We start from the raw sequence: 24,105 nt of genomic DNA on the forward strand, positions 1-24,105 counted from the left end.
AATCCTTGATTAAAAGATAATCGAGTGTGAACAAACTAGTCCTTAATAAAGTAAGTAAATACTTATTTGTTTATTAGGAGGATACAATCTTTAGCAAATCACTTTTCTTAAAAAAAAAAACACAATTTAAAAATCATAGAACACAAAACCTTTATATGACTTGGAATATTTTGTAAAAAAAATTCTGATAAAATAAAATGCACGACTGGGTTGCAAATATTTGTACTTGTGGAAAAAAATGCTTAGAATGGTTAAAGTTTCTTATGTAGAAGAATAATTTTTATTCAATTTTATTAAAAATGTAATTTTGTTCTTAAAAATTAAAAAAAAAAAAATTTAATGCTTTTGACCTTCAAACGAAATATTTTATTTAGTTTCTTATATTCCAAAAAAGTTTTAGAAATTTGTTTTTGTAAATAGTAACAGGGTTTTTTTTTATTTTTCCTATAAATAATTTTTTTTAACCATTTTTCAAAAAAAAAAAAAACAATGCTACGATTTTAAGTTATGCTTTTCGCGGGTATCAATTATTTTAAGTTTAATTAAATTTTACGAAACTTAATTAAAATTTAATTAAACTTAAAATATACCTATGCTGTTCTACACATTCGCTTACATTAAATACAAACAAGACAAAAATTGAAATATTTCTAAGAAATTCAAAAACCATAAGAAAACGCTAAAGTATCTAATCTTTTTCAACTTAATTTGTTACGGTTGTTACTTCGTTTTGTATACCATAAAAAAAAACTGATCTGACGATGTAATGACACACTGATTTCGAATCCGAATTTTTAAAATTTCGATCAGCTTTCGTTTTTGGGATATTCTAATTTTTTTATCTTTTTATTTTTTAAACTTGTTTTTGTGACGCATCTATCTCAAAATCCTGACGTGATAGATTTTTTCCGATTTCGGATTCGAACTTAGCACATGAAAAACCATTCCTGGGACAAATTTGAAGCTTTGATCTTTTTGTCAATCAGTATTTCAAAATGTGAGTTAAATGAATAAGGAAAAATTTGGGGTCATGTTTGAAGAAATACACCAAATTTGAGCTAAATAAGAATAAAAGTTTTTTTTTTTTTCCTTTGTATAAGGTCAACCGAATCTAAAAGGGTTATATTCTACAAACTACTTAGCCCAGTAAGAATAGATTTTTACAGGGTAATTGTAACAGAATGATTTTTAGTATACAGGTTGGTATTGAGTTGGTTTACAATCTGTGAAAAGTGGTACGTGCTAGAATTTTTTTGAAACCCAGATTTAGATTCAGGAAGTTAAATTTTTCTTTTTTAATATTTTGATTTGAAATTAAGTACAAATCTTGATTTTCAGCATAGAAACTTTGGTTTTTGGAGCGCACTAAAAAGAAACTAAATGCTCTATAAATTTTATTTAGGTATGTCTAATTAAAAATTCTATACCAATTTCTGTGTGAATGTTTTTCGTTGCCAACTTCCTTTCAATTTGAATAAAAATCCTTATTTTGCCAACACTTACAATAATGAGAAACAAACCTGTATTTTCGATATCGACCTTTATTTAAAATGAAATCATTGTTTATAAATTTAAAACATTTGAAATTTTCATTTGTTAAGACAAAAGTATTTAAATCTGCAAAAATATAGAAGTCGAAATAAGTACCTATATAGAATGACATTCTAAAATTTTCAGATACTAAACTTATAAAATCGTTAAAAAATTGGAATTCGTTTTTTTCTTATTCAAATCGAAAAATAGAGTAAATCCTTTTGCAAATGGAGTAAATCAATCATCTTAGGTCCGAACTCCGAAATAAGCTCAAAGTTTTTTGCGAAACCATTTCTCTTATCTCATTTTTTTCTTGAAATATGTAAGTTTTGTAAATCTCTACTCCAATAAAGCTTCGCTCAGTTTATTTTTAAATTTTAAATAAATTAGGTTAGTTTTTAAAAAAATAATTAATATTATAAAAAAACATCAATAACGAATATAATGTACAGTATAAAATAACTTTAACTTGACAACCTATTTCTATCATTGGTTCCTTGTTCGTCAAACTTGTACATTTTTTTACGTTATCAATAAAAATGTAATTACAAATCCAAATTGGTTTGGAAAATACTAATTATAATAAAATTAGCAAAAAAAAAACAATATTTTTTCATTGAACAAAAAAAAATTCTTATCAATGAATAATCCTTCTAATATTTTTATTGATTAACTAATAATAAATAAATTACGCACAAGTTACGCATGTGACATGAAGATGATCTGATTATTATCGCACTTGATTATTGTTGTTAAAATTCTTCCCTATCGAAAGAGCGATTATATGGTAATTTATTAGAATTCGAACGAATATAATCTAAATTTGGCCAGCTTCAACTGGTAACTGTTGGAATTATCTCAAACCAAAAAAAAAATTTGTTTGGATTAGACATCGATTGTTTGCTATCAATGTTCTTTTTTTTTTGTCTCGGATGTGGCAATGAGGAATCTTAAACTGACAGTCATATTTGAATAAATAAATTTTCTAAAAAAAAAAATAAATCTGCAATAGAATTGTATATTTATATCAACAACTGCTAACTAATGGTTCAAGGCCATTAATTGAATTTGAACAGAAAATAATTATTATTATTATTAAAAAAGGGAAAAATATAAAATGTAAGTTTTTACTAATTTTATTATTTGCTTAATAAGTTCGCGAATTATTTAATCGTTATCAGAAGCAAGCTTGACATTTAAAACCACAACAATATTATGATGATGACATAAATCATAAAGGCCTTCCCCCTTCAATATTCTTCTTATCTGTTTCTTATGAATACCTCAATCCAAAACAAGTAGTGCGCTGAATCGATTTTTTTATACTTTTCTTACTTCATAGTTGAGCCCTCCAGGGAATCCTTAGAAAGGAAATCCGAATTCCATATGTATATAAAAAAAAAATAACGGTAGGATTCTGCCGCTCAACATTTGTCGGGAATAGGATTACTTTTTTTTCGAATGAAAACTTTATTTTTTGAAACACATTTTAACGGTATTATGTAAATATACATCCTTTTTGCGGTTTAGACAGCTCACATACAATCAATTTTTATAAAAGAAATAGAACTTTGTGTAACACTTTACTTTTCATAACAATATTTTTTAAATTTTGTTTGTTACTATTTTATTTAAATATGTATAAGAAATTCTGTTTTTGTTCATAAACTATTTAAAAAATAAATGAACACAAAGCAAATACTGCAACCAAAATGCATCCGTCCACTTCCTTTACTATTCCATATCTATCAAGTCCAAGGCCAAGGCTAGCAAACAACAGGATGCATGTATCAGGGATGTCGGCTGACAATTTTAAAGGAGTACTTTAGGAGTATTATGATATACTAAAGGATGTGTGTAGTTTTGCGAGTAAACTGAAAAGAATAATAGTTCCAAACAGAAGAAAAGTGTTGGATTTTTATGTTTTATGAAGTTTCTTAACCGTTTTTTAATAATTTGGCTGATTTCAAAACTGCCCTCAGTTTTTTTTTCTAGCAGCTCTAGTTTGGGTGACACAGGTACTAATAGCCTTTTCACACCAAGCCAAAAACGTGGTTTTTGCGAAAAACCCTAAAAACCTATATCAAAAACACAAGTTTTTCCATACATTTTTCTTAAACCACAAGTTTTCGTAAAACACAAGTTTTTGATTAAACTCACCAAAAACCTGAAAATGAAAACATTCAACTCCAAACAAAATAACCAAACAAACGTTTTGAGGAATTCAGCAACAATTCAGCGGACAAAAAAAAAAAGAACTGACAGCAGACAAAAAAAAAAGAACTTACAGACAAAGATAACAAATGCGGTTTGTTGATTTTTTTTTTGGTAATATAAATCAAATTTCTTTTTTTATTTCTTTCATTAATTATAGAAAATAGCAGAGCAGAAAAAATAAACAAAAACAAAAAATTGGGAGACCGAAGATGAAAATATTGTAACAAATTCTTTTTAAGATAAATGTCTGAACACACTACCTAGTACACCAAAGGTAGAAATGTGAACGCACCTTTAATAATTAAGAAACTACCCTCTGAACACATCCCTAAGAAATTCGACTGCTGAATATCCCTTGAAGGCTGAATATCCCAAAATATCCCACTGGACTGGAAATATGAAGCTCCCCCTCCTGGAAAGGAAGTTTCGAGAAGCAAAGACGAGAACCTTCGAAGACATTCTCGAATCTCGAAATTCCGTTATAAAAGGACAGTGTGGACACCGACCGGACAGTTTTAATTTTGAAAGTGAAAGAGTATAGTACAAAGTGAAATAAAGTGTTTTAAATTGTTAGTAGTAGAATAGGGCCAATGTGGGTAAATGTAAACAATTTCATGTCTTTTTTTTCTTCTGACTTTAGATTTTAATATGTTTTAACGGAACAACTTAAATGGTATCTTCAAATGCAAATATGAAATGATGGCAATTCTTCTCTATAAATATGAACAAATATTTTCCAAATTGTTTAAATAACTGTCAAATATGACATGTTTACAAATACCCCACCATATTTGTGTTTTTTTACAAATTCAGGGTAAATGTAAACGGTGGTTTAAAATTTAGAATTTCTCCTTTATCATTTGGATAACGACTTGAAAAACGTTCAAGAAGGTATTTGACAAAAACTTTTTCAAATTCCAATAAAAGTTTTTGTTTTCTTCCTTTGATTCTTTATATAGGCACCCAATATGCATCCTGAGCAGCTCTGAACCTCATATTTTTTTTTTTACCTCAAAGACCGATTTTGCAACATCATACACTGAAAATGATGTTGTTGGTACTTTAAAATGTGACTCCGCGGCACTTTACCAATAGTAATTGACTAAAAATACTTTATTTTTATTAAAACCAATAATTTCAGCAAAAATATATGTTTATATTTACCCCCAGAATACGTTGTTTACATTTACCCATTATGAAAAATATTCTGGGGTAAATGTAAACACATGCAAATCCACATAAATGTCCTGTATTTTAAAATTTGTTTTTTTCACATAGAATCTACATCAAAATTTAAAACTAAAAAGTATATGCAAATTATACTGACTTAATTGAATCTGCAAAAATATTTAATTTTTCTGAAAGACTAACGACTTGTTTGACACTTTAAAAAATTATCTTTCACGGAAAATACGCTCGTCGAATGAATTCTCTATTGACAGCAATGAGATTGACGTATAAGTTAAAAGATACATGCGTCCGCGATTTGTACTTATGTATGCATCAAAGATATTTAAATGAAGCTTGTTATGAGCCATGTTCTCATTTACCCCTGTTTACATTTACCCACATTGACCCTAGTGATTTAAGGCGCAGGGACATAAGTCCCCGGGACATTAGTCCCGAATTTTTTTTTCGGGACTAATGTCCCACTTTACTGGGTCACAAGTCCCGAATCCAATTCGGGAATTATGTCCCACCTTACTGAGACATTAGTCCCGAAAAAAATTTTCGGGACTTATGTCCCACGTTTTTTTTTGTATAAATATATCTATAGAGACTATTAAAGACTACAGCTGACGAAATAATAGAACCGATATTGTTCTCACGATTTTTTTTCGTAGTACCAACTCCGATGTAAGGTACGGTTACAAGCTGTTGGAAAACAAAAGCAAAGCTTGCAAATTTATTGGTAAGTCGAAATTGCATCGTGACAAAATATAAACAAATGTATAAAGTGAAAGTTTAATAATTGATATTTGTGATAACCGATATGAGTACTTACCAGGGTGAAGCGGAAAAAAATTTCTCAGATTTGAATCTCTTTAATTTGCACAACCCAAACGCGGAGCGGAAAAAATTTTGCCCACGGGAGAATCCCGGGAGAATCCCGTGGACAAAATTTTTTCCGCTCCGCGTTTGGGTTGTGCAAATTAAAGAGATTCAAATCTGAGAAATTTTTTTCCGCTTCGCGTTTATCGAGTTAGAACACAAGCATATCTTTGGAACAAACATTAAACTGGCAAAATATTCTCTTTGAAGTTTGAGTTATATTTTGTTTCCTTGGAGCAAACTGGAGTAAGACAAATTTTATATAAAACTTATTCTTTGATAAGTAAGAATGATTTAAAAATCATAATGGTATTATTTCGCTTTAATAAACCGAAACGAGGCACTTTTTTTTTATTTTTTTTTTTTGAAAATAAATTGACGCGAAAGAGAAAGCCAAATGTTGAAAAATGGCTTTATTTCTCTTTTGAAAATTAAAATTATACCAATTCGCGAAATACTTCCTTATTTCACTTGGGCGTATTTCATGGCACCAAAAAATAATGTTATGGATTAATTAGTACCTATATGAACATTTATAGTAAAAAATGTATGTATATAAAATAGTTTTCACTTTATTCGGGACTTATGTCCCATTTTCGACTAAAAAATTCAGGACTTCTGTCTTAGTAGGGTGGGACATAATTCCCGAATTGGATTCGGGACTTGTGACCCAGTAAAGCGGGACATTAGTCCCGAAAAAAAAATTCGGGACTTGTGTCCCGGGGACTTATGTCCCTGCGCCTGATTTAAAAGTGCGATTGTTTGAGCAAATAATAAAAGTAAATTGAGTTATAATAAAGTGTGTTTTAATTTGAACGGAAAGATAAGTGGGAATTAAATAAACGAAATAAGTTTTATTGTGAACCCGGAATAAAACATTACAATTTGTAGCAAAAAATCGATTACTAAGATTTTATAACTGGAATATCTCGTAAACACGAGCTGATAGAAAATTTTTGACTTCGGATTTTGCCAAAATTGAATAATTATTTCAATCTTAATAGTACAACTTGTTCAGTCAGAAGTTAGTGGAGATTAGATAGATACAGTTTGATGTCTGATGTATACTGTTACTGCACTATTAAATGCAAAGCAAGTTAAATAACAACAAAATAATTAACAAGTCCAAGTTTTAGTTAGGTATACCTAACCATTTTGAGTACAAAGTCAAATCAATTGACAAAACTTCTAGAGTATATCTTTTTCTCTCCATTTCTACAGAGTTATTACAAGAATGGAAGAATGACAAATGTTGTACTAAACCTCTAGACCTTGATTTTTCAAGAGTTTGTTGTGACACAAATTTGTTTACAACTGTTCCCAATAAATATACACATTTGTTGTATGATTTACTGCGGAGTCAAAGGTTATTTAATTGTTATTGTTTTACATTCCCCATTTTTTTTTTCTTTTTTTACATGGTTAATGAACTAGTTCAGACCAAATTTTCCATTCAATATAATTGACACATTGATCGATTATCTAGGAAATTTGATAAGAAAGCCACATACAGAATTTTTATTTTTTCTAGCAAAAAAATTAATTTCTGAACGAAAAGTCTGCACTTTACAAACTGTTATCAAGCTAGAAGCTGCATTATTATACATTTCTATACCTGTAGGTATGTAGTCAAGTACAGGAGATTATCGAAAATGAACAACAATACCTACCAGACTTTAAATTAATAATAAATTAATTCTATTTTCGAATTTTTTGTTTACTCTAGCTCTATAAAAAGAAAGAGAAGATAGTAAAGTCTGGAAGGCATCAGTCCAAATCCAATGGATGCCAAATGAGGTCAAGTTCTTTCTGCATTTATATGACAATTTTTTAGCATTAATTTTAATTGATCTGGAGTTTGCAATAACACTGGTCTGTAAAATGTATCTTTTTTTTCTCCTTCAAATAATAATTTTTTGAAATTATCAAAAATTGACTTCACTGAATCTAAATTTATTTAAAAAAAAATTCTGCCATGTACACTTTTTTTAAGTGATTTTTTTTCATTCATTAGAGCTATTAAAAAATTATTTTTGTATGGTGAAGTACATAAATTATACATTACAAACTTTTCAAAAAAAATTAACATACCATTCTGAAGAAAAAATAAAATAAAAAAAAAAAAAATAGAAAAATTGATTTTCAAAAAAAAAAATTAATTTTAAAATCAAAAAATTTATTTTTTTGAAAATTTGCATGGTTTTAATATTAAATTAAATTCTGTATTTATAAAAACTCGATTCGGTCGTTTTTGAGAAAATTAGGCTTTTCACATTGTTGTATGCTCGGCTCGTTACTACTAATTTTGGTTGTAAATAAGCAATTTTTCCTTTTTGAAACCTGAAAATTCAAAACTTTGAAATAAATCGCTTCACGGATTTTTAACGAATAACGAAAAAAGAATAAAAACATGTTTAGTAAAAAAAATCTTGCCTTGGTAATAGGTATAATTCTGCAACGATCAGATCTGACAAAAAGAAACTGTTTCAAATGGAAATCAAAAGCAATGAAGGAAATAAAGTAATAAAATATCAATGAATTTAATGAATTACATCAGAGGTTGCTTTTTTTCCACCGTGTGTTGTATAGGAGAGTTATTATTGACACGCGTAAAACTTAAGCTTCAAAAATCGGAACCAACATTTGCCCGAAAACTTCAGGAAAAAAAATATTGAAATTCCAATAAATACGGCAAAACCCGTATGTATAATGTATTACATTATATGTTGTCTTTTTTATGTTTATTTTGTCATTTTTACATTTTTTTATTTTTACCAAAATTTAACCTATTTTAATATGCTACATGTGTACAGCATTAGTAAGGCTTTATAGAAGCATAATTTTTCGTTTGGTTAGAAGTTTTTAAGGAGTTTTGTCCAGTTTTATATAGTTGCAAACACTTTTAAACATCATTATAATATCTTTTTAGAGAGTTTTTTCAATGCTCCTATTAGAACATTATAGAAACCAATAGCATTTTAGCTTCAAAAGGAAGGTGAATTTTTATTGTTACTTTTGGGAGCTCCCCGCAGTTAAATCCAGCTGAAATGTATAGGTAATTTTCGAAATTATTTCATTTGGACTCTAGTCGAAACAGGAAACCAAATCGTTTCTATTCCTCAGCTCAAGGCCATAGAATTTGATGTTATTTTTTCTTTTCTCGATTACCTTCACACATCAATAAAGAAAAATCATCACTTGCCCCGTTTGTATGACGCATGACGATTTGAATCCGAATTGAATCAGGATTAAGGTCTATATATACCTGGATCGAATTGAATCCGGATTTGTCGATCCGATCCGACTCGGGGAGCTGAATCGAATCGAAAATATGCATATACATATACCTAACGAATTGAATACTCGAGATATAATTTATGGTGGAAATTGTGTGTGATTGTCTTCTTATTTGCAAATTCACTGTATGTATGTATTATGATATCTAGTTTTACTTGCACTTTGCTTTTGGTTAGATTTTTCTATTTTACTGTAAATTGAAAAGAAAAATTGTGTTTTCGATTCTATTTTAATTCGATTCCTCGATCTGGTATATAGTCATGTACCTGGATCGAAATTTCAATTCAGATTCAATTCGATCTTTAAATCGGTCATAAAAACGTGGTAACTGCCCTACAAACAATTTTGGTACTATAAAGCTTTTCAGATGCAATTGTTGCTTCTTTAAAGCATTATAGAAGCAAAATCGTAAGTAGGGTGGAAAGATCTTAGAATATAAATTCTATCTTTAAAAAAATTCAACTCAATCTTATAATTCTGCTTTTTTTCAGCCAGCTAGAATGGATTCGCTCCATTCTGTTTGCTGCTTAAGATTTCCATCCCAAAACAATTTAAGGAACCGCTGTACAAGTTGCATGTTCGAATCGAACCTCTTTTCAAATTGACGTTGTGTTCATGTTTGCCGGCTGTTATTTTATTTTTTCACTTGTCGATATTTTTTGTTGACTGCATTTTAAAATGCTTTAATTTTTATGTTTCCAAATTAATCATTGACAACATTTAAGAAATTGATTATTAAATAAATAAAAAATCAATATAAAAAGAACTTTCAATTGTTCCCAAATTAATTTCAATGAACGAATCAAAAACTATAATGGAAGAAATTGATAGTAAAGATGATATTTATCTAAAATTATTATTAAAATATTATGAAACTGAATCGAAAGAACACGATGCAATTCGTTTACTCAAACTACGTGATTCTATTCTAAAAGCATATAATCAACAATTGGGCTTAAAATTAAAAGGTTTTCATTTAGTTGATGAATTGAAAAAAAATGAAGACTCCTTTCGGCCATATGATTGGCAAAAGTTGTTTTTTGATATTTTTACTGAAAACAATAAAAAAACTGATACAAATCGTAAGTTTTTTTTTTTCGAAATTAACAATTTGAAGGTTTCTATTGGTTATCTTATTTTTTTTGTATAGAAGTTAAAAATTTCATAAAAGAATTACTTAGAACACATCTTTATATAAAAAAAGAGAATGAAATTGAGATAATGGATGTTCATGAGGAAAATGGTGAACCTAAAAACACAAAAGATTCTATTGTCGATGTGCCTGGTTCTGAACTGTCGCCAAGTGGTGACAAAGTTGATTCAGTTGGATGTCCATCGGAATTCACTATTGTCAATATTCCTGAAAAGAGTTTAAGTCACCAAACTGACTTGATTGAGAGTACACCTTCTCCCACCACTCTCAATGGTTTTAAAATTCCTAAAATTATGGCGAGTGATTCTTTTGAGTCTACATCAAAAGACAGTCCATTGCCTCCAGTAAGAACAATAGACTATCAAGCTATGTCCGTTTATGAACTGAAACGAGCACTTTTGGTATCAAAATTGGAATTACTTGATGCTCAAGAAGCCCATAGAAGAGCTAAGGAGAACATAAGATTGATAGAGGAAGAACACTTAAGACGACAAATTGATAAAGATTGATACTCAAACAAATAACAACTATGTATTTATAAGTCTAATCTAAGTTTACTTATATACAACCAATAAACATTTTTAAGTAAAATGATTTCTGTTCAACAATAGCTGTGTTTTATTTTCATCATGATCCAGATTAGATACCTAAGGGCCAGTTGTACAAACGTGGTTCAGCCTCGGATCAGGAATTTAAATCCCCGATTTCGGCGGATTAGCAGTGGATCAACTTTGGTTCAAGGATGGATTTAGCTATTTTAACCTATATATGGACTTAGAACCAGTGCTAAAAATCAATTTTACCACCGAATTTAGAAGATAAAAGTTGCTGAACCACGGATTAAATATTTGTACAACTGGCCCTTAACGTATTTATTTGCGAAACAATAACAAAACAAAATCCTGCTTTAGTTATAAAGCTAATTAAAACAATGAACTGCTGTGGAGCACGAGGAAAATAAAATACATAGTAGAGTAACTAAAGCTAATTATTAGGGAACCCGGGCGAACAGCTCTGATTTTGACGATTTTTTTTTAAACGTAGGTAATTAAAAATACTTTAAGGTCTATAGATTAAAAATTTCCGGTGTTGCCGTATTGTTTTTTAAAATTAAAATTAATTTTTTTTTAACAAAACCATTTTTTTTGCTTAAATTTCATAAAACAAATGATAGCAAAAGATTCTCTAGGTAATTTAAGGAAAATATATAAAAGGCAGTAAGGGACAATCTTCCATCGTTTAAGCGATAAATGCAATTTTCTAACATTCTGACCTCAAACACAAAAAAAAATATTTTGAAAACAACGGCAACACCTACAATATTTTAAAATACATTTTTAAAAAGCCAGAAGCTCATTCTTATCTCTTAAATTTAAATCCACTAAATTTGATCAAGACTTTTTGAAAAAATGGTCCTCAAACTCAGAATTAAAAAAAAAAATGTTATTAGAAAAATTTAAAATGACTTTTTTCCAAACTTTTTCTAATAAAATATGAATTTATTTAAAAAAAAATTTTGGCCATAAATATTATCAGTTGAATTTCGAAGCAAAAAAGGTAAAATATACACACTTTTGAAAAAAAAAAATGAAAAATTACTTAAATTTTAATGGTTTTTTTTTTATTAAAACTGAATTTTTGCATTGAAATAATTAATTTTCTCAAAGACTGTGGTAAATAGAAACTTTTAATTTTTGCTATTTAACTTTCAACAGTAAGGGTTATTAAATGAATAAAAAATAATTTTATGTTTAGATGTTGAACTTTAAAAAAAAATAAGTTACATTTTTTTCAAAACTTTTATTAAAAAAAGTTCTTCGAAAATGAAATACTTTTTAATTTTTTTTCATAAACCGTAATACATAGGTATTGACATTTCCTTTTATAATTTGAAATCATAATAAATGCGGCCAAAAAAATTTGAAAATAAATGCATTTTATATTACGACCAAGTTTAAAAAACGACATGTTAAAATTTTTTCAATAATTTTTTTTTTCAAAAATCTGAGTTCAATTACCATTCTTTCAAAAGTCGTTCATTCAATTAACTTAATTTTAATTTTACATATATGACTAAGCTTCTAGCTTTTAAAAAATGTATATTTGAATATTTTAGGTGTTGCCGTTGTGTTCAAATATTTTTTTTTGTGTTTGAAGTCAATTAATAAGAAAATTGCATCTATCGCTTGAACTATGGAAGATTGTCCCTCACTCCCATATATTTTTGTTCCTTGAATTTAATAGACAATCTTTTGGCATCAATTAATTTATGAAATTTAAGAAAAATTTTTGAAAAAAATTTGTTTTTGTTCACAAAAATCTTCAATTAAATTTAAAAAATCAAAACGGCAACACCGGCAATTTTTAATCTATAGACTTTAAAGTATTTTTAATTACCGACGTTTGAAAAAAAAGATCATCAAAATCTAAGCTGTTTGGCCGGGTTCCCTAATATTGCCAATTTTTGAGCTTTAGTTACTCCACTAACAGCTAATAAACAGTTTTTAATTTTAAGTTAGAAAACTAGTTTATATCTTTACATTAGCCAACAAATTTTGAGTTGAAAATTTAAACCATGGAAACTCATGCTGGCTTTCCACAGGACAATTTTTGCACAACGGAAACATTTTGCTTTGACTTTATTTAAGAAATTGCGGTTTAAAACCCGATTCTCTCCCACAGTCATGACTCGTGAACATTTTCAAAGTTGTGGGCTAAGAACGGGGTATTACAAAATAAAATATTAAATTTAATATTTCTATATGAAGATGGACGCGCATATTTTGCTATAAAAGGGCAACACCATACGCGAAAAAATAACTGAGATAGTACAGGAAAGATCTACGAAGGCAGTACTTTTGAGGCAATGTCGTTTTGTTTTTTCGGTTTTTTGAATTTTTCTCAATCCCAATTATAGTTACATAATTCTTCTTCACATAAAAGTTGTACAGCATCAAATTTCCATTAGTTTAGTATAATTTGATTTGAAGATTATACGATTTTTCAAACCAAAGATACGGAACTGTAAAGAGCAATACCTCTCAGTATGTTCAAATAATATAGTAATATGATTTTTGAACAAGGTATGAAAACAGGGCTCAATCGTGTACCTACGTTATGTGAAAAGGAGAAAAATATGATATGAAAAAATGTATTTAAATGAAAAATAGTATAAAATAAACTTGTGGTACTCCGGCAATGACTTTTCATAGTCCTGATCTCTAACTAAAAACCTGTACATAGACGATTGCAAGAAATTTTTTAATTACACAGCCACAAGAAAAAGTTCCGACCTGAGAGTAAGGCTATGTCAGTTTTATGTTTTTTTGGTAGATGAAAACGAATTCATAGTCCGTTTCATTAGCCCAGTTTCATTAGCTTGTAGATGAGGCCAGAGATGCAAACGCTGTTAAATGCATTTTTCATTTTGAATGTTTTTTGTTAAATCCACAAAAGGATGCTTTTATCCATTCTTATGATATCAAAACTTAATTAATATATACCTACTTAAAGTAAAGATTAAACTTCTTATATACAAAAAATATGTTGTCAGAAACTTTTTTTGATCAAAAATGGACATTATATTATGTTTAAAAAATAAACGATTCAATTATGATGTTATGAAATCCAAGAAGAGGATGCATCGTTGAGTGTTGTGTCTCGTTCTTAAACTAACAGAATAATGTGGGTGTAGTTTGACCATTTCATAGCAAAATATACTCGACTCATAATTCTTTAACGTTGTACTAAGAATTTTGAAATCCAAATAAAACGTTCTGTATACATGACGGTACGCTTATAATCGATTTCTTTTTAAGTATCTTGCGCAGATCACGCTGATTTACCTAGTTTGGTTAAATTTTGAAACCATTTTTTATGAAAGTTAAAATTAAGCTTGATCTACATAATGGGCTTTATGTTTAAAATGAAAAACAGAAATATTTAAATACGACTCTACAACAGGAACTAATTTTATTATTTTAAAACTAAAAATGGGTTTTTAGCTAGAATCTAATATACAAAGGTGAAAGTGGCAGTGGATTGGGCAGACGCTACGAAAAGGCAAATATTTCATTGCAAACCAAACAATGCATTGGAACTTGGAAGCGACTCACTCAAGAGTGCAGAAGTTTTGAAATACCGAGAACCTCATGGCGAAGAACAGTCAAAAAAATGTCAGCTCAAATTAAGAAAAGCTGGAGGGAGCTAAAGTATATCTTTAGAAAACGAACACTATGGCGAGGTGGCAATTAAGAAGATTCGTAGGTTAAAAGACCTAAATAAGAAAAAAAAACGAATATTAGGGGATTTTGAAATTATACTTCTTTACTATTTAAAAAATTTTACTATTTGAAAAAGAAATGTCAAAGGGATTATCACCTTCTAGTGCTTATAATTGTTAATTTCATTAAATCCTGTTAAACACCATAAACTCGCCTCAAATTCGATTTTTGTATGTGAAATTCGACACAAATAACGCTTTGATTTATTTTGGCACCAATTTCATCGTCTTCTTCTTCTTCCTTTTTCTCGGCGCTGTTATGATCTCGATGTCGAGGGGATCATAACTATCCCACGTAACTGCTTCACACTAGTGATCCGCCTGTGGGGTTCGCACCAATTTCATCGTATCAATTAAAAAAAGGAATCATTTTTAATTTATAAGGCTTTCATTATCAATCGTTTGCATTTTCTCCTAACACATCTTAACTTTTTAATTGGTATCGATTACACTGGTTTACAAGGGTTTTGTTGCCGAAACAAAAATATACTTTTCTGAAGGTTTTTGGTGTGCTGAACTCGAATCAGAAGTCAGAAACAACTAATCAGCTCCTGTTTTTGAGGTATTACCGTTAGAAAATGCAAAAATACGTTTTTTTGAATTCTTCGGGCCTTATTCTTTTGTATAAAGAAAACTGTTTGAGCATATTTAGTAACGGTTTCTATAAGAACTGTTTTCCATCTTCCGACACCTGTTTAAATCTTTTCAATATCTTTTATATTGCCCGAGATATCTCAAACTGAAGTAAGTGGGTTTGGCTTCATATATCATAAAGAAGATAATGACGTTATAACATTTATAAAAATACCAAACAACTTAGGATATCTCGGGCAGTAAAAAAGATATCGGAAAGATTTAAACAGATTTAAAAAGGTGGTAAATAGTACTTATGAAAACCGTTACTAAATATGCTCAAAAAATTTTCCTTATATAAAAGAATAAGGTCCGAAGTACTGCATTTTCTAACGGTAATATTTCAAAAACGGGAGCTGATTAATTTTTGTTGACTTCAGGTTCGAGTTCAGCACACCGAAAACCTTCAGAAAAGTATATTTTTGTTTCGGCAACAAATAAAAAGTTTAATTATGTTAACCAGTGTTATCGAACGAAATTTTCGTTCCACACAAAAGAATACCTACTCAGCAACACTGAATTAGACGCCAAATTTTGTATTTATTTGTTTTTGTAGCCCACTGTTAACAGCTGCACCTTCTTGATTAATCGACATGTTTGATGTTGTGTCTACTTCCCCAACATACTTGAGAGCGAATACAAGTATGACGAACTCAAATCTCAAGTGTTTGTTTGCTCGATACTTGAAAATTCTAACTTCAGTAAGTTCTTTCAAGTACTACATACTAGGTTAGTAGGAAAATTCCTCTCGCATTTTACTGCATTTTGCAATAATTATAATAAAATATAAAAGACTCAGTTTAAAAAAAAAAACCTCACTTTGCATTCATATACTTCGAACTTAAAAGTAGTTAAGCATTCTTATCAATAAGACAAAATAAAAAGTAGCATTGTTTGTTGCTTATCAAATGTGTTAGTGTTGCCGTTGTTTGTATAAATACTTATTGTACTGAATAAAGTATTAAAAATACTACCACGAAAATGAGTATCGACGGCAGTCTTACCAGACAATCAGAAAATGCAATTTTTGTTCAACTTTTATCAAATTATCGAAATATGTTTCGTAGACCAACATCCAGAAATGAACTTGCCAAACAAGAATATTCACGTAATTGTTTGACCATGAGATTTAACGAAATGTGCAAAACAAATTTATCAGTTAAACAAATTTCAAGGAAACTCAACAATTTAAAAGCTAGATTAAAGGAAAAGAATTCTAAAAGTTTGCATGGCGACAAAAGTTTAGAATTTCACGATTGGGAAATATTGTTCTTGAATTTATGGACAGGAAAAAGTAGTTCACACTGGGAATGCAATGGTAAGTTTGATAATTAAAAATGAAGTATTAATGAGTTTAACGTTGTACTGTATAACCACAACCTCGTAAAGGCTCTAACTACTAAATTTTGGATTTTGATTTTTTTTTATATTTGGAGGGGCGTTATCTCTGATGTCTGATCATTTATTTTTTTAAGTCTAGGTCCAGTGTTGCCAGAGAATTTTAGAGGCGAGGAGCCGAATTTTAGAAGTCTTGGAGCCAAAAATCGCTCAAAAATTTCAAAAATTGTTCATAAAAACTCATAATAATGTATTTTGTACCTACCATTTTTTTTTTGTTTTTTTTTATCATTTTTTCTAACTTCAAATTAAGGGGTTATATCTAGTTGTGAGTGCGAAAAATCGTGCTTTTTCGTGAATTTTTTGTGAAGTGGCTTTCTATTAAAAAAAATACAGACAATAAATAAACATATAGCGAATTTAATGTATATTTTAAGAATTCGCGATGTATTTACAAAGATATTGAGTTCCGTTATTTTTGTAGTAGATCTCCTAGAGGACTTTTTCAAAAAGGTGTCTGGCTGTGAGCAAGATATGTATCTCTGAACCAAATTATTTAAAATAAAGAAAACCAAAAGATTCGGTTTTAGAAATAGATGAATTCAGGTAATGAACGAAGGAATAGTCAAAATTTGGATTTTTGACAAAATGGCGGCATCCCAAAGTAAAAAATTGCTTTTTACCAGGAAATTTGTCACTTTAAAGTGACTTAAAAAATCGAATTATAGTCAGAAAAATTATTCCTTCGTTCATTACCTGGCAAAAGTATCTAAGAAGATCGTGTACTAATTTCAAGCCGATCGGTTCAGCCGTTTAGGAGAAATTTTGCTCACCGACTTTGAAAACACCGTTTCGAGAAAAACGCTTTAAAAAATTGTGGGAACCATGTAAACTAATGTCGTTTTCGATTGGCTCTCCGGAAGCGTCCGGAATCATTCAGAAGCCTCTGAAACCGTTTTATTGGCTTTGAAATGACAGCTAGAACGCTTCTCAGAAGAGAAATTCTCTTCTCGATTTCAATTCAGAACCCACTCAAGAAGCACTAATACATGAACACTCACATGTCAAAAAAAAAACTCCGTCAAAATTTTTGGTTTTTCATTCAAGAATTTATTATTTTTTGAAATTGAAATTAATTACAAAACAAAAACGGATAAATAAATGCCATGGAACAATTGATATCATCATCTTCTTAAGCGTAGTCTTCAAAATTATAATTTTTCAATGTTTTTCGTTTGCAAGAAAAAAAAAATAATACAAATATTTGACATTTGAAATTTTATACAAGCACAAAAAAACAAAATTGAGTGGAATGGATTCAAACTGTTTTATTGGATTTCAGAATGAGTGAAACCAATCGAAAACGACATAAGTTAAATCGTATTCACAAATACACTAATTTCTCCGTAACTAGTAGCCGTATCAATTTTTCGAACAATATTCTTAAATATATGCAAAAAAAATATTTGATTTTTTTTCAAAATTACAACTAGATATAACCCCTTAACTTATATATTCATATGATAACATAAACACAAAATAGAAAAAAAATAATTTATCAGACTCTAAGTTAGATTCTTTAATTTTTATTTTAGTAATAAATTACAAAACAAATATACATTGTTGAAAAGTGGAAACAAAATATGAGGCGTTCAGAATAATAATGGGTCAAGTCCATTTGAAATTTGTGCATTATTCTGAACTTTGAGAAGCTTTTTCTCAGAAACTAAAGGAACTTTTGAAATAAATGTTTCACAGATCGATACTCTTTCTTTTATTTTATTTGACATAAAACGAAACCCTTAATTTTTAAGACCTTAAAACATCTCACCTAAAGAGAAGTGGACTTGACCCATTATAATTCTGAACGCCTCATATATGAATGAAAATGGAAGTAGGTACATTAACAATTGCGCTTTTCAGCAAGACGTCAGATTCTACTTCGAAGAAGTTTAGTTCTACTTCGAAGACTTTTAAGGGATGATCATAATAATCAAGTTCTTTTATTATAAAAGTTTTTAATTTTAAAGGAGCCAAAAATCGCCAAATTGAAAACTTAAGGAGCCAAATTTTGATAAATCGAAATTAGAATTTGAAGGAGCCGGAGAAAACTTGAAGGAGCCGGTTTGGCTATAAATAGCCGGTCCTGGCAACACTGTCTAGGTCTTCAAATCTGCCAGAAAATTCCAAATATTTTTTGATTTTTTTAAATTTAATGATAATAGAATTCTATATTCAGGTTGCGGTAAGCGATTAGTGTTTTCCTCTATAACTCATAATGTCTGAGAACTAAGAAGTAAGATGTCGTTTCATTTGCATTTCCTACCTCTTTTTCGCGATTGTGTTGCATTGATTGAGCTTTTTGAAACTGGGTTATCAGGACTTCTTTGTATATGTCCGTACCAGTACCAGGGTCCCTTTTTTGTTAAACGATTATTAAAAATTTTGGTTTGGCATAACGACTTTTTCATTTAACATAATGGCTCTTTGAGGTTGCTATCGGTTACTTTAGTATCGTTTACTTGCCGCTTGTTTCGTATTACGTAAAAAGACCTCCAGCGTAGTCGGTTGTGCTGTCTTTTATCCAAACGGTATATTCCACGCAAGGACTTCTTCAGATTTTCGTTCAAGCTTTCTTACTCCTGCTGGAGCTTTCCATTATTTCGTATATGAAATTTTTGCATGTTTTTTTGGTGTTTAGATAGATTTAAAGTGCCGTAACAGTTTTTAGATCGATTTGAACAATTAGAAATAATTTAAGATTATTCCTTCTATGTAATGAAGCGTCCAGTTTAACAAATAAAGTTACCATAAATTAGATACATATGTTGCGTAACGTATGCGAGCGACATTGAGTCAACCACGTTTAAGCGTTTATTTTTACTTAAAACTTGAGGAAAAGTTTGGCTAGGTGAATATCGATTTAGGAGTTAAGTTCGCAAACACTTGTTAACTCTTGATAAAGAGTTTTCTGCCTCTAAAGAAGTTTTTGATTGCAATAAATCCCACCTGTTACTCTTTTTCCTAATTATAAAATGTTACTATTTTTCATGCCCTGCTGTCATTTGAAACATTTTATCTTCAGCTGTCGCCATTTTACTCATAGATTTTGTATTTGTACATTGTTCAAAATTATGAACCATATGTAAATTCTAGGCGAACAATTCCCGTGAAACTCCTCGATGACTCCCACAGGACATCTTACATTCTTTTTTTAGATTCTCATTTATGTCCAATATCATCCGCGTATGAATTTTTGATCTCGTGATAATCTATAAAATGTTTTTCAAAATCAACTACCACAATATGCAAATCCTGTTACGAATAACCATGTTTTTCTATTCTGGTTCCCAAAATCTCGATTCTTTGAGTTTCCCGAAACAAACCTGCACTATTCATCAGACAGGCATATAATTCGATTTAAGTGAGGTATTCGCGTTGCAGCCGCAAATTCTTCGATTGCATGTGATTCATGTTTCGAGATGTGCTTCCGACAAGCAGAAACTATCTGATTTGTACAAGCCTTTAGGGCCGATTATTCCAGATGGCCATCCAGAATTCGCTTAGCGATAATTACTTAGCTTAACCCCGATTTCGCTTATTCTTCCCCTTGAAGATTGACAGAAAGTAACTTTTTATCCACTAATTAGGAATTTTTTCACCGCTGATAAGCTTGTATATAAGAATCGTAAGCCAAAGAGAGCCGATATCTCTTATCTTTTTACAGAACTTAAATGATATAGCCTTAACTGCATTGGCCTGGAAAGTGAAAAATTTCAAACCTATTTTTTTATGTTTTCCTGCAATGAAAACTTGTACAAATTGTGCAAAAAGCTTTGATTTTGGTTTAAGAAACTATTTGTATACAAATTAATTGCGCTAGCGAGAAAAAACCAACATGAGTTTTTATCAGTTTCTTTTAAAAGTCCCTAATAGTAAATTCGCTTTTCGTAATCAAGTTAAAACTAAGTATTTTACCTATTCAAACATTTCTTTTTTTTTTTAGTTGATGAAAATGAAGACGCAGACATAGATTTCCATCCCGAATATAAGCGTAAGTCTTTTTTTTTTTTAATTGTGTACTCTACTTATTTTAAAATCTTTATTCTTTTGTAGATAATTCATCAGATAAACTAATAACAAATTCACCAAATCCAATACTTGATCCTTCAGATATAACTGAAATAAAAATTGAACCTGACTTCAGATTATCCAAAGATGAAGATGATATAGCAAGTGTTTCCGATATATCAGGTACACCACAATGGAACATTGATAACAATCCAATTGAACTACAATCAGAATCAAAAATTATCAATGTTAGTAAAGAGGATGTTGAATATGAAAAAATGTCACTTGAAGAATTAGAACGTTGTGTTCTAATTTCTGAAGCAAAAATGTTAAAAGCTCAAGAAGATCTTTCTCGAGCTAAGGAAAAAATAAGTTTATACAAGTTGAAGATTTTAAAACGTAAACATGGAATCAAAGACAATAAGGAACGGACTACAATGCACCAAGTAAGACGGTTTCAAGAAAAAAGAAAAGGCAAACCTTCACTCACAACACCAAGTCATATAGAAAGTCAAAGCCCATTGGTATAAGAACCAATAACTTATTATTTAAAACGGTTGTATACCTTCCTTATAAACAATACATACAAAATTTAATCATTGTTTTCTCCTAGTCTTTATCACAGTATTCATTAATGAAAACGAAACTATTATTATTATAATGTTCTTAAAATTTTAGACATAAGTTTTGGATAAGTTTAAAAATAAGTATTACTTAAGAAATTAAAAAAAAAAAATAAACATTTTTACAAAAGAAAATGCATATTTTTACAAAATTTTCCTTAATTTGTTGAGTATGCTCTACAAGCGATTATCAATTCTCGAATAGTTCATTATCTTTTTGTCAAATTCCCTAAAAGGGATTTAAACGAAACGATAGGCAGTGAAATTCGAAGAAAATAAATTTTAATTCGATATAACATTTCCACACTGATACACTGCCGGTCATCTGAATACGTCCACATTTTAGTTCATCTTATTTTTAGCCTGGCTTGGTATTTATTGCAATGGTAGGTACATCTTTTTTACATACGTAACGAGAGAACATCTTTATGCGCTTAGCTTAGGAGAAAAAAAATTGTCTTGGGACCTACCGTTCTTCTCACACGGTAGCTAGACAAAATCTATTCATAAAAACAAGTATATTTTTTGACTCATCTGAATAGACTCAAAAGCAAAAATGTTAATAAATGATGAGTTGCATAGGTCAGTTGGACTCAAAATTGTGTCTGTCAATAAATCTGATTGTCTATAACCTATAAGGACGAAAACGGCTCGAAAAAAATCATTAGGCGCGGAAAAAATGGCGAAAATAAAAGAAGTCTTTGAATTAGGCCGAAATCAACGATGCATTGGGACAAAAATTAACACAAGTTAAAATTTAGTATGCAGTTATTCGCGCAATATCCAAGGGTATAGAAACAACATTTACAATCGAAATTGCTTAGCCACAACATTGGCCGATAGATGTGCAAAGATCTGAACAGCATGACTTCGCGCTAATAATTAAGCTGAAAACCGGTATGAAATGCAGTTTAACGACGGCAAAACGGGTTGTCAGAAGTGGTAAACATTTGAGAAGAACAAATCTTCGCAAAAACTACCACTTTACAAACCACGAAAAGAAACTCGCCTCCAATAGTAAAAAAAAAAACTGTGTTAGAAATTGCAGATCGAAAGTTTTGTAGAAAAAAATAGCTTGCACTTAATGACACTCCCTTCACAGTTATGCAGACAACTTAAAATAATCCTTCTCTCTACGAAGGTCATACAAATAGGAATTTAGACCTCAGGGTTAACTTAATGCATTTTTTTCCTTTGTAAAATCACCGGTTGGAAATTCGACTTTCACGACATGTTTTTTTTTTTTTATTATGTATGTTCCGTTATCAAACAACTTTGAAAAAATAAGTTAATGATACGAGATGGATAGGCACATTTCACACAATTTTTGAAATAAAAATATTCTTGTAGAAATATTTCAAAAATTGAAAGCGGATGGTACAAGTTCAGACATACAGAGGCTGCAGAGGAAAAAGGCTTCTCAATATCGTGGGCTGTTCCAAGTGTCGATCTCTATCAGTATGATTTTAGGCGAGAAAAATGTGCCACAAGAAATGCAATCAATACAAGAAATCTTTTTATCGATTTTGAAATCGCCTATGATAGCTTGAATAGAATGTAGACGTATCGCTGTTTCGTTAAAGTCAGCTAGAATATCATTGACTTGACACCTCTTATGGGGTGAAATGTTTATGATGAATGGAGTTTTTGTGCGAAGGCCTCCGTCTAATTATTCAGCTGCTGAAGGCGGCGCCGAAAATGGGTTTATCTTTTATCAAACCAAATACAAAGTGTAATACATTGAGAACAGGTTCAAGTTATCAGATAGCTGAAAATATAGCAGCTAAGATGGCTGAGACACATGAAGCATATGGACAAAGACGCACCGAACCGACTCAATTCGATCAACAACGGCAGAACCTTTTCAGTAAAAGCTAGAAAAGAGCTACTTAATTATTATCATGTGTAATCGGAAAAGAGTTCACTTTAAAGGCTCCCGGTTCTTGAATGATCGCTCTTGATTACTAGAAACACCTAGACCGATTGATCTGGCATTTGCTATCACTTGGTCTTTGAATTGTAGCTTTGATCGTCGTTTCCGTCTTGAACCTTTGCTTTGTTGGATTTCATTTTAGTTAAGGTATTTTTTTCTATTTATCTTATTTATCATTTTGGGTCACAACCACACCTGGATAAGAGATCTGATCGTTGAATATTGCATCTTCTATTCTACGCATCCTCCTTGCAAACACGATTAAATATTCTTCGAAGAATTTTTCTGTCGAAATTATTCCAGTATTAAAGAAAAAGAAAGGAAACGAGAGCCTTTCCGAATATTGCCGGTGCTATAAAGCACTTATATTACTGTGTTGTAGAGCCAGAACTTAGAGCGGAACCCTTAGTCATAAGTCAGGCCAAGTTTTTCTCAAGTGAACATTTATTTATTCTTGCATAGTAGCATAGTTGTCACTTAAGTGACGACTATGAATTCCATCCAAAGTCTTGAGAACAAGGTGTTTTAAATCAATCTTGTACATTTTGGACTATAAATAGTAATAAACAAATAAAACACGAATTTTTGAGTTGAGAAATCATGGTTAGAATAACACTATTCTTTACATTTTTATTTATCAATAATTTCTACCGTCCAGTACTATCTATAACTATGTATTTTTTTTACTATACAACTATGTATTTTAAGCCCGACCGGTGTGCGCGTAGGTCTTACCTCTACCGATCCGTATTCATACATACATAAAACTAAATTTTACAAAGAGAGTATGTTGGAGGGAAGCTTCCAAGCTTAAGCTCTCATACTTTTACCAATACTATTATAAAATGGCAGATATTAGCTTATTTAATATAAACACGTTTACACTTATCGATAAAGAACTTGCTATAAACACCAAGCTTATGAAAAGGATTGTCGGATGGTCACACAGGGAAGGGACCACATCCAAATTTCT

The 24,105-nt window shown here is 30.1% G+C and overlaps 2 protein-coding genes across 2 annotated transcripts; both read left to right on the forward strand.

The window, feature by feature from the left end:
* The first annotated feature begins 9,407 nt into the window (after positions 1-9,407).
* Positions 9,408-10,860, forward strand: LOC129905629 (uncharacterized). Its single transcript, XM_055981157.1, has 3 exons — positions 9,408-9,423; positions 9,591-10,181; positions 10,250-10,860. The coding sequence occupies exons 2-3, from the start codon at positions 9,893-9,895 to the stop codon at positions 10,759-10,761; spliced, it is 801 nt and encodes a 266-aa protein (XP_055837132.1). The 5' UTR covers positions 9,408-9,423; positions 9,591-9,892; the 3' UTR covers positions 10,762-10,860.
* A 4,988-nt stretch (positions 10,861-15,848) lies between these two features.
* Positions 15,849-21,261, forward strand: LOC129906864 (uncharacterized). Its single transcript, XM_055982819.1, has 3 exons — positions 15,849-16,485; positions 20,512-20,559; positions 20,622-21,261. The coding sequence occupies exons 1-3, from the start codon at positions 16,149-16,151 to the stop codon at positions 21,104-21,106; spliced, it is 870 nt and encodes a 289-aa protein (XP_055838794.1). The 5' UTR covers positions 15,849-16,148; the 3' UTR covers positions 21,107-21,261.
* The last annotated feature ends 2,844 nt before the right edge of the window (positions 21,262-24,105 follow it).

Source organism: Episyrphus balteatus, chromosome 1, assembly GCF_945859705.1.
Source record: "Episyrphus balteatus chromosome 1, idEpiBalt1.1, whole genome shotgun sequence".
NCBI classification, from domain to species: Eukaryota; Metazoa; Arthropoda; class Insecta; order Diptera; family Syrphidae; genus Episyrphus; species Episyrphus balteatus.